General features: G+C 36.4%; 1 protein-coding gene across 3 annotated transcripts; it reads right to left on the bottom strand.

Moving 5' to 3' along the window:
- Nucleotides 1-2,326: 2,326 nt before the first annotated feature.
- LOC145771639 (serine hydrolase-like protein) lies at nucleotides 2,327-20,361 on the bottom strand. 3 transcript variants are annotated; one of them, XM_082583362.1, is made up of 12 exons: nucleotides 19,434-19,950; nucleotides 18,675-18,733; nucleotides 16,830-16,979; nucleotides 14,497-14,610; nucleotides 13,852-13,893; nucleotides 13,606-13,625; nucleotides 12,706-12,780; nucleotides 11,985-12,091; nucleotides 5,694-5,773; nucleotides 5,063-5,177; nucleotides 4,835-4,922; nucleotides 2,329-3,983 (listed from the first exon to the last, which is right to left on the bottom strand). In XM_082583362.1, exons 1-12 carry the CDS (start codon nucleotides 19,598-19,600, stop codon nucleotides 3,840-3,842), a joined length of 1,161 nt encoding a protein of 386 aa, XP_082439488.1. In that variant the 5' UTR covers nucleotides 19,601-19,950; the 3' UTR covers nucleotides 2,329-3,839. The 3 variants fall into 3 exon arrangements, with proteins under 3 accessions (XP_082439489.1, XP_082439488.1, XP_082439490.1); XM_082583364.1 differs by lacking the exon at nucleotides 19,434-19,950 and adding an exon at nucleotides 20,222-20,361 and having other exon boundaries at nucleotides 3,186-3,983; XM_082583363.1 differs by lacking the exon at nucleotides 12,706-12,780 and having other exon boundaries at nucleotides 2,327-3,983; nucleotides 19,434-19,952.
- Nucleotides 20,362-24,653: the final 4,292 nt, after the last annotated feature.

The following is a 24,653-nucleotide window of genomic DNA, read 5'->3' as shown; positions in this document are numbered from 1 at the left end:
ATTTGCACAGCCACAAAACCTGGAAATGAGATAGAAAAGATAAAATTTTTTATGTGAAACGGTACAAAATAGGGCTACAATTACAATCAACACTTGCCAGTGCAACAAGGCGATTTTAAACACGAGCTGAAGTTAAACAAAACAAGCCCAAACCCTCTCTTTAACAAAAGAAGAAATAGGCCGAATTATTTCTGATGAAATATACAAATTATCATTGTTGCAGGCCCGTAGCCAGCTGGGGGCCTTCGACCCCCCTGAAAAAAATTTCGCCCCCCCTGGCAAAATCCCAACGTTCTCGAGCAACAGCTACAATTATATTGATTTTTCCCATCTTTCCCGTTTTTTCGGCCCCCCCTAAAAAAGTTGGCCTCCCTTGCTCTGCGGCTTGGCTACGGCCCTGCACTTTTGTGCAATTCAATCATATTTGGAGTTCAGTTCAGTTTATTTTTTGTTTTGTAGGCGAAAAAGAAAGACACAAAAAGCAAAAACACAATAAACACAAATCATTCGCACAACAAGGATGGCAGCGAAAGACCAAAAGGTCACCAAAGTCAGCTGCCACCCAAACATTTAAACAAAAGACCCAAAATTAAGAACATTAACACATACGGTATATAATACATAGCACAATACCAGCACTTTAATTTGTAAAAATTAACAATGGAATTAACAATACATTAACAATGGAATAACACAGGGCAACATAAAAAAAACATTCTGTAGAGAAATAAGCGGATGATACGTTTCAGGAGTGATCATTGTACAAATTCTTTAATAAACATTTATATTTAAAAACATTGTAAGACTTTTCTTTTATTTCTTTTGGTACTTGATTTCATAGTTTCACTCCATTAAAACATAGCATCTTCTTACCAGAGTTTGACGTTGTAGAAGGCAAATATAAATCATTTTTTTGGTTCTGACGGGTTTTATGATGGTGAATTTCATTTACAAAAATAAAGCAGCCAGCAAAGGCCCGGGGCAGCATTTTGTGCACATATTTGTACATAAATTTTGCAGTTTCTAATTTAATAATATCGTCAATTCTGAGCACATTAAATTGGTGATAAAGAACAGTTGTATTTGTTGACCTCGGCAAAAATAAGCAGGATTGAATGAACTTGTTTTGTAACACTTGTAGTGGAGCAAGCAATGTAGAGTTTGCTCTTCCCCAATTTATAATCGAGTATTGGATCTTGGTTGAAACAAAGCATAATATAAAGCCCGTAATACTGTTAAAGGGGCAATGTATCTCAGCTTAAATGCTATGCCGCAGACCTTTGCAAGCTGCTTTCTAAGATTAATAATATGACTATCCCATGTCAATCGCTCATCCAAAGTTACACCTAGATAGTTTATACATTTCTTCTTTTCGATGGATCGGCCACTGATTACCAGACTAAGATTTTCTGCTGCACTTTTTTTGTTGCAGAGGATCATATAAGTAGTTTTACTATAATTTAATGAAAGTTTATTGGATTTTATCCACACATCAATTTTTTCTATTTCTCTATTGACATTTTTTTTGGAGAGATGACAGGCATTTATCTGACATATGAAAGTTTGAGTCATCAGCAAAAAGTGTAGTTGAAAACAAAGACTTCAAGTACTGAGTGCACTTGAAGTCTTTGCAACACATTTTGTGGTCCAACAGGTGAGAACGAATTCTTATGACAACTTCCAATAGTTGAATTTGTGTTGTTTGTAGGCTTTGTTTTTACAGAAGGAATTAGTGAAAATATTACCATGATGATAATGATACTTCACCACATCACTAAAGTGATCAATTGGGCGAATAGAATAATAGATGCATGACACGCTATGGTTAAACTTAGATCAATTTCTGCTATTTTTTCTAAATCAGTAACTTCATGCACAAATTTAGTGAGACAATTTTAGGAGTTTGGTATTTTATTTAGTTTTCATCTGTAGAAATGTTGCTTAGCTTTGGCAATATATTCACCTTGCACATTACGTGAACACGTTACGTTTCTGTATAGGCTAGGCTACTACTTTTGAGCGTTGACATTATAATTCCAAAATAATATCTATAATATTCATATTTATCGATATTTTATGACTTGTACCGGATTTTAATAAATTGTAGCAAAAATAATTCTGAAAGTATCCCAAAAGGTAGCAATTATAAAAGGATTGTAACGGATGAGTTTTAATCCGCTACAGTGGTGACATCTGGCACCACTGCTGGCTGCCTTGGCGGGTGAGAGCAGTCTGACTCGGCGCCGGCGTCACATTACGACTATTGAACAAGCATAGAACATGTATTGAACAATGGTGAATATGGTTTCATCTGGTAAGGTTACGATATAAGTTATGAGAAATATTGATTATTATGCATTTTGAAGAGTAAATATTAAAAAGGCCAAACGTATAATTTCCAAGAGACTTCAAAAAAGGCCAAATTCGAGAAATTTGGCCTTAAAAAGGCCAATCTGGCCACTCTGGTCGGACCACCAGACAACTCTGCAAGTGCTTCAACTCAGCAAATGCATTTCAGCTACTGCCAAAGTCAGCAAATGAAATTTTCAGCTAGTATCGGACTTGCTTGGTCATCGCTTGCCAAACTGAATTTGCTAACTTGTGACATGCCAAGTATGTGACATGGCAAACTCAAGTTCATTATTTACCAACTTCGGCCACTTGCTGAAATGTTGTTTGCTCAACTGGCATGTGCTCAGTTGGCAACTGCTGACTTGTAAGAGACTCACATTTTCCGAGTTTTGCTGTGGAAATTACAACCCTTCTTGGGCTGCGTCACTACACTACTAGACCAATTGAATTGGAGTAGGCTAGGTTTCCAGACAGCAAAATCAGTCACTTTCAAATTGATTCAACGTCTGCAGAAGTATCAATAGTAAAAATGACGGATATTGCTGTCTGAATTACCGTATCTCTGTTTTCAAAGTAGGCTATGCAATTGATTGGTTTATGTAGCCTAAGCTTAAACCCATCATGTTGCAAATGATATAATGCACACATGTCTATTTTCAACTATGTACGGAGTCTTCTATCCGCTTCTATAGCTCGTCAGTTGGTTAAGCGCCTGACTTCATTGGCAAACTAAGAAACTACACAAAGCAAACAAATCTGGCAACACTGATACGAATCAATAAACTGATGCAAACTTAACATGAATAATAAGTCGGGTCATGATTCTATCGCTTTTATGGGGGTTTTTGCGAGATGTAGGGATTTTTCGACTACAGTATTGCAATCTGAAACCAGACAAATTCTTTGTTTAAAATTTAATCGACAGGAAAAATTTGAAGAGGTGGTGTAGGCTTAAGACGGTCATGCAGAGGATTATTTTTACACAGTAGGCTATAGACTACAACACTTGTTCAAATTGAAAATCGGAAATTCGTTTCAGACAACCCTGGCAAGTTGTCTGCAAATTATATAGTCAGAACAATTTGCGATTTTTTTAAAACTGAAACAAGAGTACAAAATATAAAAATTAGAAAGCGACAAATAGTTGCAAATATGAACAAAAATAGGTGCTTAATGATGATTTTATTTTGCGCTGTTGTGATAACATATTACGAATTACAGATGCAACACATTAAACAACTGAAACCAGCGAGAGTGGAACCATTCTACAGGACACACACAGTCTTGTCAGCTGCTTCCAATGTTGTAATGTTAATATACATTATTATGAAAACAAGATGATTGCATATCCAGAGACATAAGCAGGGGCGTAGTCCGGAGGGGGCAGCTACACCCCTGGACGAAAGACTAATGTTTATTGGAAGTCATGTGGTTATTAAAGAAGGCAATTAATTAGGCTACAACTTTCTCAGCGGTTAATGTTATCATCAGCTGGAGGTGGTCGATGAATGTTCTTTTAGTAACCCTGATCTTGGTGGTCGTTTAAGCATGGTTGTGATGTGTTCGATGACATTGTCTGGATTGCACAAATGCACATGATGCATACCTTCTACGTTAATATAAGAGTGGTGCTGGAAAATATTAACAATTTGCAGTAAAACAGCATTAACACTGTAATTAATTTAACAGACTAATAAAAATAATAACTTTTTTTAGATAAGGCTGTATCTTCACAGTTGCAGATATCCGTTGCCCCCCGCACTTTCCAAAGCAGACAGTGTCTGTGCGGTCTGATGTCATCCGTCTATTTTTTATTGAAATGGGTGATATGGACCATTAAATGTATTCACTCACACAACGATGTCATTTTACTTACAAGCCAGGCATGCAGTGTAAAATGACATAACACAATAAATTTATGATGTCGATAAACTTAGTCACTATCGCAAGTGTAAGCAGGGTAACCAGGTGAAAACCTTATTGTGCCCAACGTTTGTAGCCAGACCATTGCGCTCACTGCTTCATGACCCTGCTATCCTTGAAGTTTTTAAAACAAACAACGCAAATGTTGTTTTCATTTTTTTTTGCTTTTCTGTGACGTAGCAGATGGCGTCATGTCAAGAGAAGAGTTTACTTGTAGATTTCTTTGCATTTTTCTTTGGGTAATATGAGCCACATGTCTAAAACAAACACACATCCAAACAAAAAACTACGCCTACAAAACTACGCCTTGCACTACATAGGGAAAATTACGTTAACACTACGTACTTCGGTCAAAAAAAAAACAAGACAAAAAGACTAAACTATGTAAGAAATTTCTGAAAACCGAAAAAAATGCTCTTATTGCCAAACGAACAAACTTAAGCTAATCACGATTTTGCAAGCTGTTCCTTCAGCAACACTTGACCTTTACATGCAATGAGCTATTTAACAAGGGAGTTATCAACATATCACCCGATTTTACCTTAAACATAACACTCACCTCAGACGAATTAAAACCATCTTGAATAACTTTGGCTGCCAACTCTTTTATTTCATCCGTTAAGCGCTGAAATGGCCCCTCGCTTGCACTGAAACGAATTGACATAGGATAGTAAGTCATATTTCATATACACATAGGCTACGGTACTTCGGAAATACCTTTATATGCAGTGAAAGATTCAAAAACTAGCTAGTCGTCCATAACAGCTTTCCAAGATTAGATACTCACACTAAATGCAACGTTTCGGCGCGAATGTTGGACATGAATATTATACCAGAAGATACACTTATAACTGTCGGGTTGCGGAAGATATGCCTGATGTCCCTCGCATACTTATAAGTACCTTGAAAATGCAAAAAAAAAGTTTGTCATAAAACTATATTAAAAAAAATCTGGCAACACTGAAGCCGGAGTTGGCGTGTTATAAACCGAGGAGTGGGAGTCGTATGTTTTTCGCCCGACCCCACAGTCCTGCTCTGAATAGAAGGTTAGTTGGCATGTTTTAGTTCAATTCAATCCTGGCTGAAAGAAGTTTAATGTGGTGCTAACTTCTTAACTTTTACAAGTACATCAGATGACGAAATTTGATTCCTTCTTTAATGAAAAAACGTCTGCAAATCAAACGTGGCTTTAACTTGATGAATCGATCCTTGATAAGTGACGCAAGATTTTTGATTACGGTACGCCTAAAATGGGCAGCAAGGATACAGTAAGATAAGATTGCAGTGAGCAGTAAGATAAACCAAGTTCTGTACTTCATAAAAATGCTCATCCACATCACTATTTTTTTATCAGACGAAATACGGTTAAAATTAAGAACAAGCATGCACGTCGAACGGGCAATGTTTTAAGTTATTACCATCTTCTTGCTTGATGACCCCTCGTTCCAGCAGTATATCTGCACTTTGACTAGTCAACGACGCATTCGCTTTCAATAACCTGAAACAAACCTCCAGTTACAGTTCGATTTATTGTTTGCATGCATCATAACAACGTTTCTTTACAACAAGTGTGAATTTGCCGCTTTATGAGAATAATGGGGTCTCTAGAAAATGCATAAACACTAGGGTGGTCCAAAAAAAAAATTTTTGGAAATGTTAATGTCTCACCCTAAAATATTGTTACCATTAATGAGAAAATGACATAAGTGAATTTTCATAAAGATTGGTTGATATTTAGAGGTTGCTACCGAGGTTCAAAGTTTTGTCGTTTGGAGAGGATATGATACAAATATGATATAATATGGTACAGTACCATGGTATATTGCAAGAAAAATACAGTTTAATAATGACTCTAGTCTATAGTCTGTTTATAAACTCATGTGTCTACATATACAAAATGTGCGACTTTGTATGAGGTAAAGGTGAGTCCCATACTTGAATCCAAGCATCGGGGGATGAGAAGATAAGGTGCTGATTATACTAAGCCTTTGACACTAATGACAGTAGGGTGGCCAGTTCCTTTCTCTCGGCCGCCTTTTCTTCGGCAACTACGCCCACTCAATATATTACACCCTGGGTAGAGGTGGGCAGTGTTTGTCAACAACCAGCATAAGCAGGGAGTCGAACCAGGTTTGCATAATTGGAAAGCGAGCGCATTACCCGCTGCGCTATCCCACCGCTGCGACTTTGTATACTTGTGTTTAAAATTCAGAAACTAAATTGACATTCAATAACAACTTTAGAAGACAGTAAATGAACTACATGTACAAATGTACATGATGTAAACTAATATACATAGTACATAAGCTACACACAGAAATTATTGCGCGAGGGTCTTTCTACTACAGTCTGGTCTAGTACTGTCAGTCCTACTACAGTCAGTTCTATTACAGTACAGCCAGGTTTTCTACTACAGTCTTCTACAACAGTCTATCGGTGACTGGCGACGACACGCAAAAGATACTGTTTTTGTTCTTCGTCACATGTGTGTAATGTGTTGTATTCCGTGATCAACGCCACTCCGCGCTCGGCAATGTCATTTACAACCTTCATTACACTCACAATTGCTCTCGCTCTTTGATACGAGTCATTGATTTCTCAGTTATCTGGGTCTATCTCCAAAAATGATGAAGACAAACTCAGAGCCTTAAAAATCGGTTTGTATTTGATGTAACAAAATCAATGAATGACCATTTTATTTGAAACCCAAAGACTTGTTGTATTTGGCCTGCTGTCATCATATTCACGAGATAGTTCTCGAGGCAATATTTTCAAGCGCGATGTGTCGCTCGACTGGTCCGAACATTCTACTCTTCAAGCATTTTCAAATGAAAGGGTCATTCATTGCTAAAGATGATGTACAATGTGCGTGAACTGTCGAAGAGGCTTTAAACTTAAAGCATGTAACACTTGTAACAGACGTAGCAGATGCCATAATAACCTTCGTTAATGAAAATTGTTAATACAGCAACATTGTGACGACTACAGAGAGATCCTTGAGTTGACCATCATATTCTTGGGTAGAGTTCCTCTTCGTGCCATCAAAATTATGGCTCCTGGTGCCCTTCATTGTGCCAGGTGAATGGCGAAAGCCATCTATGCACTCAAAGTTTGGATGTACTGAAAACAGTACACGTTGACTAAAAGGGAGGATGTCACTTTGCGCAATATCTGTGTGTTTGTTGTGAGACTGTACGTGAAAGCTTGGGTTTGTCGCCCCATCGCCGATTCTTGCACCATCTCGCATTCCTCAACAACTCGATCAGTACAAGGATATTCATTCAAAGATGGCGAAGGCTGCAGTGAACAAGATGTTGCGTCATTTGTGGTACCTGGGAGAGGAGCTTATCGCGTTGGCATTCTTTGAGAATTCTGTATCATCAGACACTAAACGGAAGATGGTGACCGCAGTAAAGACATGTGACGAAGGTGTAGAGCCTAGTAAAAAAGCTGTAATTGGCCAAAGAAATTGCACACAAAAGTTTGGAAGATTTTGTTACATCAAATACAAACCGATTTTTAAGGCTCTGAATTTGTCTTCATCATTTTTGGAGATAGACCCAGATAACTGGGAAACCAAAGACGCGTATCAAAGAGCGAGAGCAATTGTGAGTGAAAGGAAGGTTGTAAATGACATTGCCGAGCGCGGAGTGGCGTTGATCACGGAATACAACACATTACACACATGTGACCAAGAACAAAAACAGTATCTTTTGCGTGGCGCCGCCGATCACCGATATCCAGATTGTAGTAGAAAGACCCTCGTCCCTCGCGCAATAATTCCTATATGTATGTACTAAACAATAAAAACTATTCATACTATAAAAAGTGCTCAATGCCAAGCAAAAAGCCAAGCAGAGCAAATTAAATCAAATATAGTTATTAGTATCTAAACCCTTGACAGCCTGTTTCACCCTAAAAGGAGGATCATCAGAAGGTCCTTATTCAAAAAGAATCTATTTGAATAAGGACCTTCTGATGATCCCCCTTTTAGGGTGAAACAGGCTGCCAAGTGTTTAGAGAGTAATAATTATGTATGTACTATATATATATATTAGTTTACATCATGTACAGTTGTACATGTAGTTTATTTACTGTCTTCTAAACTTGTTATTGAATGTCAAATTTAGTCTCTGCATTTTAAACACAAGTAGGTACTGTAGACACATGAGCTTATAAACAGACTATAGAGTAGACCTCCCCAATCCCCGGACTTTCTTTTGTTTTCATCTATATTGTGACTTTTCTGCATGGGTTTTCAATGCTGATTTCAAAAATATGCATAAAATTTTTTTTTGATCAACGTCTGGGAAGTTATTTGCTGTTGCTTAGCAACAACTTTTCAAAAAAATTACAAAAATCCCCTTTAAAACCCCTTTACTTTTAACCTAGTATGCTGATATCTAGATTATCTGAAAGCATTTCTTCTGCTGAAGAATTAAAAAAAAAATTTATTAAAATTGGACAATCGGTACCAGAGTTATGACCGTTTAAGTACCCAGATTATGCAGTCACGCATGACTGATTTTTGTTAATTTACTGCCAAATGATACTAGAAAAATGGTGAAAGTTGCTGTCAAGGGGTTTTTGGGGGTAAGGAGTTCAAAAAATATATTAAAAAGTGTCTCAGAGCAACAGAAAAAAAGTTATTAAAAAATTGATACGAACAGTCATGCATGAATGATTTTGTTGCTGTCGCTTCATTCCTGCAACGAGATGTATTCCTTAGGCACCACAAACGTTAAATGCCTGGAGTCATATACATTATATAACATGGAACCGATCATCTCAATGTAGCTAACATCTGGGTAACCATTGCACTTGATGTTAAAATACACGCTTCATTGCTCGGAAAGAGCTCTGATCAAGTGCAAGATGGTCACGGTCCGCCACAATTTCAATAGCATCTCTCACCCAGCATAATGTAGTCTATGTATCTAAATCATGTGGCAAAAAATGGATTAAGTCAGCTGAACTTAACGATAACCTTCTGTAATGCATTTCAGGTATCACTATTGATCAGTTAGCATTTTCTACTTGTATCTTGTATGAATATAACGTATTGTATACACTTCTACTGTCTAATATTCCATGTGTATTGTGTATTCATGTATCCATCATGGAGCTGAGGAAGAGTAAAATGAACAATGGTGGTTTGCTTGGTAACATTTTAAGGAAGGACAATTTAGACCAACTACTGGAGATGTTCTTCAGAAATACATATATCATCTTCAATTAAATCCTCGTAACCACCAGAGTGGGAAGCTCGCAGCTTGGGATACAGCAGTATGTCTAGCAAAAGTATGGCAGCCTGCTTGCATTCCACTGATGACAAAACAAAATATCCAAAACAAAATTATTCGTTTGGTTGATGAATACAAGAAATACAAACATGCCAAAAAGGAATCTGCTGCCTTAATTAAATTTCGAGAAACACTGACAACACGATTTATGATATCTGCTAAGAATGCCAAAAATCTTATTAACAAAAACAAAACATTGCTACCAGAAGGTAAGGCAGAAGGTATACAGTTTCTTAAATTACTTGAAACAAACCAACCAGCATCTCTTGGACCTTTTGATAGAAAGAGGTTGAAACGCTTCAAGAATTATGCATTGAAGAATCGAATAAAGTATGATGTATGTTTGTTCCCAGTATGTTTAACAGCCCAATGATTTTTAAAGTAACATACCTATTAATTTTTGATACGGATGCATAAACAAGACATTTTTTACAGATAAATGCAGAATCTCAGCCATCTACCTCAGGACTTCATTTACTCTCCTCGTCATCTTCTGATATCATCTTCCCAATAAATTAAGTCGAATCTGCACTGAGAATCTGCATTTATCTGTAAAAAATGTCTTGTTTATGCATCCGTATCAAAAATTAATCGGAATGTTACTTTAAAAATCATTGGGCTGTTAAGCATACTGGGAATAAACATATACAATATACATCATACTTTATTACCTTTATTCGATTCTTCAATGCATAATTCTTGAAGCATTTCAACCTCTTTCTATCAAGGGGTCCAAGAGATGCTGGTTGGTTTGTTTCAAGTAATTAAGAAACTGTATACCTTCTGCCTTACCTTCTGGTAGCAATGTTTTGTTTTTGTTAATAAGATTTTTGGCATTCTTAGCAGATATCATAAATCGTGTTGTCAGTGTTTCTCGAAATTTAATTAAGGCAGCAGATTCCTTTTTGGCATGTTTGTATTTCTTGTATTCATCAACCAAACGAATAATTTTGTTTTGGATATTTTGTTTTGTCATCAGTGGAATGCAAGCAGGCTGCCATACTTTTGCTAGACATACTGCTGTATCCCAAGCTGCGAGCTTCCCACTCTGGTGGTTACGAGGATTTAATTGAAGATGATATATGTATTTCTGAAGAACATCTCCAGTAGTTGGTCTAAATTGTCCTTCCTTAAAATGTTTTAAAGGCTGCAAATTACCAAGCAAACCACCATTGTTCATTTTACTCTTCCTCAGCTCCATGATGGATACATGAATACACACGGAATATTAGACAGTAGAGGTGTATACAATACGTTATATAATCATACAAGATACAAGTAGAAAATGCTAACTGATCAATAGTGAAACCTGAAATGCATTACAGAAGGTTATCGTTAAGTTCAGCTGACTTAATCCATTTTTTGCCACATGATTTAGATACATAGACTACATTATGCTGGGTGAGAGATGCTATTGAAATTGTGGCGGACCATGACCATCTTGCACTTGATCAGAGCTATTTCCGAGCAATGAAGCGTGTATTTTAACATCAAGTGCAATGGGTACCCAGATGTTAGCTACATTGAGATGATCGGTTCCATGTTATACTGTATATGACTCCAGGCATTTAACGTTTGTGGTGCCTAAGGAATACATCTCGTTGTAGGAATGAAGCGACAGCGACAAAATCATTCATGCATGACTGTTCGTATCAATTTTTTAATAACTTTTTTTCTGTTGCTCTGAGACACTTTTTAATGTATTTTTTGAACTCCTTACCCCCAAAAACCCCTTGACAGCAACTTTCACCATTTTTCTAGTATCATTTGGCAATAAATTAACAAAAATCAGTCATGCGTGACTGCATAATCTGGGTACTGAAACGGTCATAACTCTGGTACCGATTGTCCAATTTTAATAAATTTTTTTTTTAATTCTTCAGCAGAAGAAATGCTTTCAGATAATCTAGATATCAGCATACTAGGTTAAAAGTAAAGGGGTTTTAAAGGGGATTTTTGTAATTTTTTTGAAAAGTTGTTGCTAAGCAACAGCGAATAACTTCCCAGACGTTGATCGAAAAAAATTTTTATGCATATTTTTGAAATCAGCATTGAAAACCCATGCAGAAAAGTCACAATATAGATGAAAACAAAAGAAAGTCCGGGGATTGGGGAGGTCTACTATAGAGTCATTATTAAACTGTATTTTTCTTGCAATATAACATGGCACTGTACCGTATTTTCTACTGTACCGTATCATATCCTCTCCAAACGTTAAAAACTATAGGGGTAAACGACAAAACTTTGAACCTCGGCAGCAACCTCTAAATATCAACCAATCTTTATGAAAATTCACATATGTCATTTTCTCATTAATGGTAACAATATTTTAGGGTGAGACATTAACATTTCCAACAAATTTTTTTTTTGGACCACCCTAATAAACACTAAACAGAGATCACATACCTTTGTTTAGCTTCCTCATAGGAATACGATGACGCAGATCTACCAAGCTCTTTCTCAAACTTGGCATAGCTTTCAATAGAGGATCTCAACATTACAGCATCACCACCCTAACAACAAGCCACATGAAATTTAGTTGTTTTACCACCTGACAAAGTTCTATGTTGCTAGCTATGTGACCAGATAAAGACAATACATGTTCCACGTTCGGTTCAACCTTGTTTCGAAGTCAGTTTGAATACAAAAATTTCAGTTGCATATTTCTAAAGTTTCTTACTAAAAAGAGCATGAATATATACTGAAAAGTTTGGGTGTTCATCAGAACAATTATCGTTTCTATCACTAGTTGCAACGTTCATCTGATGAAAATGAAACTGAAAGCCACAACAAACAGGTTGATTTAAACGTCAGTGAAGCAATAAATCAACCTGTTTGTTGTTGCTTTAACTTTCATCAGATGAACGTTGCAACTAGTGCTAGAAACGATAAAAAGAGCATGTTGATCGATGATCATACGATGCAATATCAGCAATGTCTGATAATACGGGTGAAAAAACCTGGAGCGCACCATGCGGTAAAGGTAAACATTGCATGAACGAGACAAAAGAACTTGTACTTCTTACTTTTCAAACTTATTTCAACACAAAACTTTACTAGAGCAACGTGCTATCTCAGCAAACCAAGTTATATTGATTCAACGTCTGCGGGATGTGAACTTTCTTACCGGAGGTAAGACATAGATCCCAGCGCAATCCAGTAAAATCAGTTTGTCAACTTTTTCAGGAAAGGTGCCCGCATACTAAACGAAAATGCAAATTTGATAGCTATCTCACTACAAGACAAATTATGAATAATAGTCAATAGATAACCGTAGTTTTATAAAAAAAAAATATTGTGAGTAGAATGTTGCTCATGGTAGCTCCAAGCTGCAAGTTTTCGTCTGACTCTCTTCAGGAGCAATCGTTAGAATAAAACAAGCCTAAAAATGGTGAAGTATTTATAGTAGAAGAAAAACGAAAGGCATAAACCAATTTGTTTTGGCGGCATAAGATTGGACCGAGAGTCTTTATAAAGATTGCTTCCAGTGCTGCGAGGTGGAACGAGGAACGACCTTCGGCAAGACTTGAAAACATTTCTAGTCTAAAGTTCAAAGCACATTATATTATCCAGCAAGTGTTGTCCTAGTGAGAGTCACTGGATATGTTTTTGTCATTTAGTTTTGCGAGCACGATTTGATTGATTTCTTGTTGTATATATTGTTTCCTTCTCTAATTATTTTACGGAACATGTTCGATTCTTTCCTCCAAGCGTTGAGACGTGCGGCCTCCGTACCGACTCTCACAGTGGCACTTAAAACTGATAAATCATGTCACTAAATTTTATGGCAGACAAGCGGTCTTTATTGGTAGAACGAAAAATTTCGTTGGAGGTGAAGAATATTGACGGTAAAGAAACATTGATTGACGGTTTAATAAAATTAGTCTACTTCACTTCCTTGAAGCCACATGGGCTTAAAGTAATTATCCCAATCACTGGTATAACTTTCAGTATCAAATGCGGATTATTTATTTTTGTAGTATAATGAACAACAACTGTCACAAAACAAAGAATAAACAATTCTTACCAGCGCACTGAGATTGCCTCCTGAAATATGCAACAGTTAAACATAAAAAGTTTGTCATTGCTTTCCACCACAAAGTATGAGCAGCTACAAACTTGTATTGAAAAATTATTATGATCAACAAGTTTATTATGTACAAAATACACTAAAAAGCAAGGTAAAACATTAATTTCTGCTACGAAATATTGTAGCAGTAGAGAGTAAAACGTTTCAAATATCATTTTTTGCTAAGGAAGATGCTGGACTTACCTAAACTGTGGGAAAGCAAACTGAAAAATGGCCAAGAAAAATCTGTAGAAAAAAATTGAAATTTGTTCATATTCAATCCACGAAATCGAAATTTTATCGATGATATGACATAGTGATTACTGATCACACATAGCATCATCCAAATTTGTCTTCATAAAAATCAATCAGGAGACATGAACGTCAGAAAAATGTATTCTAGCAAATTGGTTAAGTATCTCTGAACACTGCGTATGTGTAATCGGCGTTGTAAAAATCCTGCAAGTCCATTAGTAAGTAATGAAACTCCTGCAGTGATGATATACTACAGTTTTACTTTTAGTGTGTGCACCTTTTCCAAGGCCATCGGCCTGTGTGAACTTTAATGCAAAACTAAACCAATAGCGACTAACTATTTCTCAAAAATAGTTATGTAAGATATTTTAGGTTGATGCATAGACTGCTTGATTGACCATTACACAATTTGTTTAAAGGTCAACTAAAGATTTATTGCAAACCAAACATGGCAACTATATATACAATTACAATACAAAATCAAAGGGCTCAAAATAAGTGGATTTGGCAATAACCCAGAGAAATTACACACAAAATTTAACAAAGAAAACAATATGCATTGCCAAAGACATAATTGGTGCACAATTTACTCACAGTCAGCTATTCTATGAATGAGTGCCAAGAAGTCATAAGACGAATAGAAGGCGCCAACTGGTATCCCTGATGATCGTCCATGTCCAGGTAAGTCAAGAAAAACATAGAATCTGTCTGAATAATACAATTTACCAGCTACAGCTCTAACTAGAACATTTCAACGCAACAAAACTACAAAAATTACCAGGCTAGCAGTACAAAATTTGTTGAAAAAAGAAAAATTGAATAATGAAGAAGAGTGAATAAATAGATTGAATTCTGATAGCATTCTAACCAGTGTTCTAACCTTGTCAGATGTCAGAAGTTGACAGCCTCTACTATGCTGCCAAAAATAAGCAAGAGGCATTTTCTTTAGTAAAACTATATTCTTTTCAATTGGATTTTTCAACGTTGTGTGTGCCAAATGAAAAGGACTTTTAGAAATATGCTGTGTGTGCCAAACCAAAAACATTTTTGGAAATACAGATGACTACGCATAATTCGGACACTGGATAACCGCTTTATTTGGCCAAAATGCCCGGGAACGGAACAAAAGTAAAAATTTGCACATAAAAAACTCCTGCTAATTTGGATAGTTCTCCGCTTAATTCGGACATAGGACACAGTATTTGAAGAATTACTGTACCTACTATTTCAACCCTATATGTGTGTGTTACACAGTAATATATTTGTTGAATCGCTTGGTATCGAAATACTGTAGGGGAGAGTGGGGCTAGTCGAAAAGATTTTTTTTTAAAGCAAAATTTAAAACAATTGGTGCATAACCTGACAACTTGAAGCGGCTTAAATTATCACCTAAGGTGTCCTCTATCATACAACCAAAAATAAGTATTGAGTCAATTAAGCTTTTAATAAAAATTTAAAATAAACAAACATACAATTGATTTTTCAACTAACCCCATGCCTGGGGTTAGTTGAAAAACGTCAGTTTGATGCCCACCAATGAACTGGATACAATTTTTTCAACCAATAAACATTTACATGGGGTTGTAAGCAAATATGTTAACTTGCTTTAAAATCAAAATGCAATGAATTCTACATCAAATCATCGTAAAAACATTTTTTAATAAACGCATTGTTAAAACTTGTGATGCTGCATATATAGCACTTTCCAAGTTATTCAAATTAAAATTTTACAATGTATGTCTGCTTAAAACAAGTACATTGGAGATTATACTACTTATTATCATACCACGACGATGTACTCGTATCATACTACATAGTCATACCGTTATCAAAACGTTTTCCAACTAACCCCACCCACTATTTTCCAACTAGCCCCATTAACATATGACAAACTATTTTCTTAAAATATTGAAGCATGGTGCGTTGGACTAAAATTTGTTTATTTCTTAGTGTTGTAGAACACCTACAGCTGACACACACCAAAAAACTTCTGCCTATCTTTAACGATATCGACGCATAAGATGATTTTCAATACGCCAAAAATTTTACTTCGAAAGTAAGAAAATACAAAATTGTCAGCCAAACAGGTATACCTTGACTCAACCAATCGAAACTAACATGGATTATGTGTTTTTATAAACTACTTCACATGTTGGCAGTAAATATTTAAAAAAGTTATCGAGAGTTAAAAAAATGACCACTTTTCAACTAACCCCGCCTTCCAACTAACCCCACTCTCCCCTACAATACAACTAATCAGAAGATATAATTCTTGTGAGTTTTATGCGATTTGTGTCAATTACTGCAGTATAGCGCAGCTGCAATTCATTTATTACACAACAGAACGGTATTTTTAACGCGTTGTCTGCCTTTACCCCTGGGTTTTTTTTTTCGGTCATTTATCGGTCATTGACTAATTTTTTAGCAAAATGTCCGAAAAAAATATAGTCAATTCGGTCAAAATGTCCGAAAAAATATATAGTCAATTGACTCAAGTTATAGTCGATTGACTATATATAACCAAAAATGACTAAAAATGACCGAAATAAATAAAAAATGACCGAATTTTTTCAAGTCATTTCGGACAAGTGACCGAAAAGTCTCAGCGAAAAAAAAAACCCAGCTTTATCCATACCATGAAACAAACAATTGATTTTCCGCTTAATTCGGACAAAGCCGTTTCTCCGCTTAATTCGGCCAAAAGTGAGCGGAAACAAAGTGTCTGAATTAAGCGAAGTTGACTGTATAGTGTATAGTGTATTATGCTGCTTAAACTTCACATAAAACTGTACATTGAGTTGGATCATGTTATTTGATCTTTTCTCTGCCGTACTTTGTTTATGAAGCCAAGCATCATGTTACTTAGACTTGCAGTAAAAAGAAAAATATTCCATTACATAAGAAATCGTGCAGTGAATGATCGTCACCTTTAGGTAATAATGGTATTAAGGTATCAAATGTATTGCAGTTGTCCAGCCAACCATGAAGACATAGCACAGGAGGATTACAAGATTCTCCATATGTTTTACCTGCAACAACTCCCCATGGAACAGGGATCTCAATTTCTTTGGTTATACCTGGGCAAGGAATTTTTGTAAAATTAAACTTACATTGATATTTACTACATTACAACATACTAATGCAAATTCCTCAAAATTTTATATAAGTATAATAATTTATATAAGTATATACTAAGTAAATAATTTATATTTACTTGTTGTAGGCTACTAGTCATGTTCAACATAAAACCGAACTTGTGTTTTACTGTAAACGTACTGATAACACTGCCAACATCACACACTTTAAAAGATAAACATGTAAAAGTAAATCTGCCATGAATCCCTAACTAGAGTTAAATTATTTTTTCTACACCCAGCAAAATAATGACAAGTCATGTTAGGTAACACTGTAGCCTAGTTAAAAACAATTATATAGCTGTTTGCACTGAAAATATCCAACAAAAATTATATATATACAGACGAAATCGGTTAATAGTATATCATACTGCTTAAACGTATCAATCATTTATTTGAATCAAAACCTGAAATCCCAAACCAAATCCAATCTAATGTTAAGTAAAAACATCGGTTAACCGTATACCGCTTAAAAGAATAAGTCGGATAAAAGCATCAGGATTTGCTTCTAGTTTGCCTACTTCATTCATTTAATCGTATAATAATTGTACCCAGTTAGCGAAAAGAGAATGTCTCTTTTTTGCTTCGCATAATTGTCTGCAATGTTCAAAGGCGAAATGAAGCAAAGGTGAGACAGACGCAAGCGATCAAAACAAAGACAAGTGTCTGTAATCCAAGGCCATAATCTTATGTGCTAGACATTGCACTACAAAGAACCAATTTTCGCACAGCTGGGCTTCATTAAAACAGAAGAGCACACAAAAGGAATAATCACACTTCCCAATAAAGAAGTTTAAATGCTTTTGATGTCATCGGTCGGCGACTGGCCTTGCAAGGAAAGGACATGGACAAATTATTTCGGCTTGAGAGGGAAGTGTTGAAAAGAATGTCTAAAAGTTTAAACCAGAAAACTGTGGAGAATTTTTTTTTAAATTGCTGAAAAAAAGTAACCTATTGTTGTGAAATGCAGTGCGTAATTTCATTTGTTGCAGTATTGTTCAGTTGAAGAACATTGCAAATTAATTATTTTACCAGACATGGCAAAACACTTGAAAAAAAACCCTTTGCGATTTCAAAACAAACAATGAGTGTGAGCTGTGTTTTTCCACCATACCACTATTTTCGTAGGCCCTTTTCCATACTCAAAACTACACAGCTGGTACAGAGCTAAAAATAGCCCGCTTGATTCAAAATCTTCAACGTCAAAGTTCGCGTTGTGACGTCACAGAGATCGGTGATATGAAAGATTGCCGATTTGCAGTCCGATTGCTGCAGTTTGCAGAAAAATGCTTTGATGGTTCTCCCAGTCAGCAAAGCTGATCTTTTTTACATTGTTTCAACGTCTGCAGACAATAAATCAATGTAAAAAAGACCAGTTTTGCTGGCTGGGACATACAGCGTAGTGGTATGTTAACACAGAACTAGGAAATTCTTTAAAGTTTAACCAGAATTGTAAACAGTTGTAGGAAGTATCAGTGGTAATGTGCGTTGCAGCCTAGTCAGCACAGACATCTTCTCAACATTACGCCCATTCACAATAAACCTTTTTTTAGTAAATTGGTTAAACGAATCAATCGTATAATCGTATCAAAATGTCTGACAAATAGGTGATTCGATTAACCGATTTCGTCTGTATACCTCTAATAGATGTTCCAACATACAATGAATTATCAGCCATAGTTGCAAAGTACAATGATCTGAAAAATAAAAAATCAGATAAGCAAAACTTCTCAAGCTTGCAAAAAAAAAACACTTTGAAAATGGATCAAGATATTCTGGCTTGACCAACTTGGCTTAGGACAATTTTTGAAATGCTTGCTGAACATGAGTTTAGTTACTGGTATCCATATTTTGGGATCTTTACCTCTTGAATAAATTGAGTATATAACTACTTCACAAAGTACAACAATTTTTATTTCAGAATATGCATCAAATACCTACATCCAGGGGTGCCGAAAGTGGGGGGAGGGCAAGAGGGGGCAATGGTGCCCTTTTAAGATCATGTAAGCTACTGCACATTTTGCAATACGATATAACAATTTCAGCTATTCACTTTTAGCCTAATTATAATCTTTCATTTCTGCCTCAAAATATTATTCACCACACAAAATTCTGTATATATCCCAATAGGCTAGCCTACATCATTATAGCATAGCATGATGCCCTTCCGTGCCATTGTTCTTTGTATACCGGACACTTGTATTATTACTCGATGACGAGCTGATGGATGAGCATTATTGCTACCGTATCTTATCTTGAAATTTAAAAAAAATTGCCCTTTCTGCAATAAAAGTGCCCTTTTTTCATAATCCTGCCCCCCCCCCCCAAGTCAAAAACCGTTCTGGCGCCCCTGCCTACATCTGCATACATTACCGTCGTACACTAAATAAGACTTACCGATACTTAGATAAATGAAAGAAAGTTGTGAAGTCTGTATTCAAGGTTTTGAACAGACCACTTTTAGCTTGTGATGCACATAGAATTGAATAGCTTTTATTTGTTGTAGAAAAAAGAGGAAGAAAATAATTACTTAATCTCCTAGGTAATTTATTTAAAATTTTCATGAAAAGTTTATAAATAAGTTATCACGTCCTTAAGTTATGGTAGCCTATTATCAGAAAGCAGATAAATTTAATCTAAAAGAATAAAATAAGATCTCTAACAATAGCATGGTTACCATCATAGCATCATGTGTACACGAGACTTGCAACGTGCAAACCTACCGTAATTACTGAAGAGCAATGCAATTTTGATTGGAAACATTTTGGGCTAAATGTAGCCTACTTTAATTTAATTTCAATAAATAATTGTGAGAATCCAAATTCTGAAAGCATGATCACTTCATTTAAAACACCATAAAACTCGTTTTATTTTTACAATATTGAAAAGAACGATCGTCAGACCGCTCGGCATGCGACAAGTCAGACAACACATTTAGCTACTGTATTACCAAGTCAGCAAATGGGATTTGCTTGCTTGGCCATCGCTTGTTAAACTAATTTTGCTGACTTGTGGCATGCCAAGCTTTGGCTTAGACACCCAATTTGTATGTACTTTTTGTTTGTTTATTGCCAGCAAAACAATAAACTGAACTGAACTTGCTTAGTTTTACTATTATCACTTGTCAACTTCAGCTACTTGCTGAAATGTTGCTAGGTCAGTTGTGACTTACTCAGAATACTCACTTTCACTTGCTCAACTTTCGTTCGCTCAGACGATCGATCAGTTCACAACCAAGGTTGCCAGGTTCACTTATGGAAAAAATGCCAAACAACTAGTCAAAAATGCCAAATGACCTAAAAAAATGCCAAATAGGCAAAACGCTGTAAAATCAAAAGTTTCTTTATTAATAAGTGATAAATTTGGTAAAAAATGGATAAAACTGCAACAAAGCTCTGCCTACACTTGCTGCTATTGCACAACCTAGCTATCTTCATTCTTGAAAGTACCGTATGCTACAGAAAAAAGAACTTTGAAAAAATGCCAAACAGGATATCAAATAAACACTAGTTCATATTTTCAGCAATGGAGTTTATCTTATTGAAATTTTGTACAAGAATGTCATCCGCCTGCAGTGAATTCAATTCAAGCTGGATTTCTACAGTCGCACAACCTCCCAGTGATGTATGCGTATACAAAAAATATTGACGACGTTAGCGTAAACGCAAACGTTCGACAAAACAATACGGGGTAGCCTATGTGTCAATGTAACTTGTAAAAAAAGTTGGCGGGGTCAGCGCATACATTAGCGTAAACTCATTTTGTTTGCTAGGTGCCAAACATTCTCACGGTTGCCTATAAACCACTCGAAACAAACAAGTTTTATTTTGAATTTCCACGAAGAAACACAAGCATCTGAAAGTGTTCATCTGAGATTTTGCTGCGTGTTGGCTTCAATATGTCTTTGGGAACGTTCAAATATTACGTAACGCCTTCGAGGGGGAGGGGGGTTTATGCAAAGCGTTACGTTAGCGTCACATCGGGGGGGAGGGGTTTCAAGCAAAACGTTACGTAACGGTTTCGAGTACGGAATGGTAGTTTTTTTGTGCTGAATTCGTAGTGAAAAAGCGTTACATGGGAGAGGGGTGGGATTGAAAAAAGCGTTACGTTGGCGTTACATGGGGGAGGGGGGGTCAAAAATTTGGAAGAAAAGCGTTACGTAATATTTAAACGTTCCCTTTGCACATTGAAAACATTCTTTGAAGTGCAGCGCTGGAAAGTATTGGCGTGTTTAATAAAAAAAATATTTTGCAGCTTGATAAAAAAAAACTGCATACAACAGCTAAGACATTAAAAAGTATACGTTGACGCTATACGCTAAAAACCGCGAAAACTTTACGGCGTAGCCTCAAGCGACAACTATCCAAAATATGTGGCCGTAGCCTAAGCGTTAGCGTAAACAAAAAGTCTACGCCGCAAGTGTACGGCGTAGTATTTGCAGCGTAGGCCTATAGGCTGTGTAGCCTGCATCTCTGGGTACAGGGGGGTGAAAAGACGGTCATATCACTTCTTAAGCTTCGAAATTGTGTAAATCGAGATGAAAATAGCCTTAATTTAAATAGCCTTATTTGGGGAAAAAAAGCTGGAAGAAGATGAGCCGTACAAAAAATAGAAAAGGGCCGCATGCGGTCCGCACGTTGCCCACCCGTGGTCTAGCACAAGTTTCAAAATATTGTCAATTATTGGTATTTATACAATAGCACACAATAGAACTAAAATCAAACAAAATATATACAAAAACTATATTTATCAACTAGCCTACTACTCAGACTAATAACTTATAGCCTACTAGAGACTCTGACTGCTGCCAAGCCCAGCAGATCGGTCACCAGTCAAACTTCAAGCTTGTGCGTTGGGATGGCATGGCCTTGTTAGCCTAATATAATATACCTCGGAAAGTAATTTTAGACAGAATCAAAAAGTAATTTTATACATAAAGCACAAGTAATTTATTACATGATCAGAAAATGACAACATCACAATTAAAAGTCTATTCGTCGCTTCCCGCCAGGGGAACGTTCAAATATTACGTAATGCCTTCGAGGGGGAGGGGGGGTTTATGCAAAGCGTTACGTTAGCGTCACATCGGGGGGGAGGGGGTTCAAGCAAAACGTTACGTAACGCTTTCGAGTACGAACTGGTAGTTTTTTTATGCTGAATTCGTAGTGAAAACGCGTTACATGGGGGAGGGGGGGATTGAAAAAAGCGTTACGTTGGCGTTACATGGTGGAGGGGGGGGTCAAAAATTTGGAAAAAAAGCGTTACGTAATATTTGAACGTTCCCCAGCCATATATTCGTACCGGTAATCAACTCACTTCAGAAAAATTGTAGGCTACTGAAGCAAATTGCTTCCAAGCAGATTCTGTGAGTTGACCCTATCTTTCCTAGGTGACGCGCTGTAAAGAACAACCTCAAAACATGACTTTCCAGACTATGTCTATATGATAGTGACTCTAGTTTCTAGCTGATGATAGTTGAAACGATTCTAGGTTGTTGATGACTAGCTAGACAATCGCTGAAGTCAGAAAGTAGCCTACACTTTTGTATTGCGCAACGTGTTGAAGCTAGCACAGCTACAAACGTCACGGCCTTCTGCCACAAGTATGTTGATCGAAAAAGAAAGATTGATGCTACGCGAATCAATATATATGTTCAAGCGATGTGACGTCATAATGGCTATGATTGAACCAGTGCTGCCAGTCACAATGAAGATAAACTAAACTTGAAGGTTACAAGTTGAATGTGAGGGTAGGCTACTGGACTGCATTGAATAATAACTAAAAAGTGTACAAATGCAAAACTGCAGTCGATACAAACGTATAAATACGTCTTAATACGGCTCAAAAATCAAAATTGACGATGTAATCTTACGTTCCTCGTGGTCAAAGTGCTGTCTCTTGACTTTGCGAACGAAAAAACTTTGTCAAGCACCGCTGGTTTGGCTCTCGAAGTGTGTGCTTGACCAATGTAGCCTACTCCAAGGACTACTCAGCGGCACCTAGTAATTTAATAATTCACAGAGAACACATCAGCCACAATCGAAAACTCAACTTTGTCAATCACGGTGACCGGGCCGCGAAAAATTTTTTCCCACCAGATTTCTGTCTTATTTACATATTTTGGTAAAAGTTTGTATTAAAACCGTGTGAATGCAACATTTTCTCGTTGGCACGGTTGGTTCAGTGGTTTCATCCTCTGCCTACTGATCGGGAGAACGGGGGTTCGACGCCCGTCGTAGTCAAACTTTTTTTTTTCTTTAAATTAATTTTTGCGGTGCACAAGAGCTTTTCAAAAAAGTAGGATTAGGGAAAGCTTATATTTTATTATCATTGCACAATTTCATTGGCAAGTAGTTATTTCGCAATCTGAATCAACCAATCTCTCAAAACACTTTCGGAAAATCTTACTTTTAGAGTGACTAGAATCAATGAGACAAAAATCTTGTGGGAAAAAAAATTTCGCGACCGGGCCTGTGCCAGTCGTTCAAAGCCTCTACAAGTATGCAAACTACCAGGATTAAGCTCTTAAAATAGCTTGTCCAAGCTTTGCCAGTCCAAAGAAAAAGATTCAACTAATCAACTAAAAGTTTTCTTGTTACAAAAGAAAGCATTTGTTATGTTATGAAGTATTTATGACGTAATGGTTTTATTAAAAGCTCAGAAAAAAACAATAGACCTTTCCCGCAGCCAACCAATGAAGCGTGACGTTGAAAACAAACCACTATTAAGAACTGAAATCATAGTAGTGAAGCACAGTTTTTGAACGTTTTGATGGAACAATCGCTTATTTTAGTCGTACATTTTGTACTAAAAGTACTTTTTTGATGGGGTGGTGGCTGACTAGATGACTGCTTATGGTCTTTCGCTACCATCCTGATTGCGCCATAATCTAACCAACAGTTGTACAATGCATTGTTTTGACAATTACATTTTACTCTGATTATTTGTTAATATATGGCGCTGTTAAAACAAAATAAATTGACTTGACTTGACTTGACTTTTGACTGAGTATTACAATTAAGTTATTTATTTTCAGAAAAAAAATTGAATTTACTACAGGGCCTTAGCCCATGGGCCTAATTACCGCCGGCACAGCGCTATAGCCTACTGCACGGGACCACTGAACGAAATGACCTCGCATTGCTAAATTTTATTTCAAAAATATTTGAGTTAACAACTAAAGTAGGTATTAGCCTAATCGTGTTATCATTTCATTTAGAATCTACACTTATATTTTTTTCGTGCAGCATTTCCGTTTATTAATTGATGTTTTTGTCCTAGCTTACCCTATGCTTTTGGTCACTCCAGGTTTCTAGCCACTTAATGTTTGTGTTTAGTTCGGCTTCTTTTATTCCTATGGAACTAATACATTGACACAGAATGAGACAGCATAGGCCTATGTATTTTTGGCAATTATTACTTTTTGTCGAAATAGGAATAATCACATCACAAGTTTGCAACACACACGCATTTATTTTAAATTGGACTACAGCGCAAGTGAAATCCCCAATACCATACTTTTTGGTTAGAATAATGCAACTTAATTAAATTATTAGCCTACTAACTGTTGTCAGTGGCGTAGCAACGCAATATACCGCCCTTGGATCTTTGCACGAA

The sequence above is a fragment of the Aplidium turbinatum genome, chromosome 6 (assembly GCF_918807975.1).
Source record: "Aplidium turbinatum chromosome 6, kaAplTurb1.1, whole genome shotgun sequence".
NCBI lineage: Eukaryota > Metazoa > Chordata > Ascidiacea > Aplousobranchia > Polyclinidae > Aplidium > Aplidium turbinatum.
Note: the sequence above shows the minus strand (reverse complement) of the source record. Positions and strands in the feature narration are given on the sequence as shown.

What these genes read in the sequence shown, in the direction of transcription:
- LOC145771639 (XM_082583362.1), bottom strand. Translation starts at nt 19,600, where the DNA reads ATGAAAATTTTAAATAAATTACCTAGGAGATTAAGTAATTATTTTCTT. An exon ending in AATACCATTATTACCTAAAG is followed by an intron (nt 14,611 to 16,829) that starts GTGACGATCATT and finishes TGTATTATTCAG; the next exon opens with ACAGATTCTATGTTTTTCTT. An exon ending in ATGGTTTTAATTCGTCTGAG is followed by an intron (nt 3,984 to 4,834) that starts GTGAGTGTTATG and finishes AATATTTTCCAG; the next exon opens with CACCACTCTTATATTAACGT.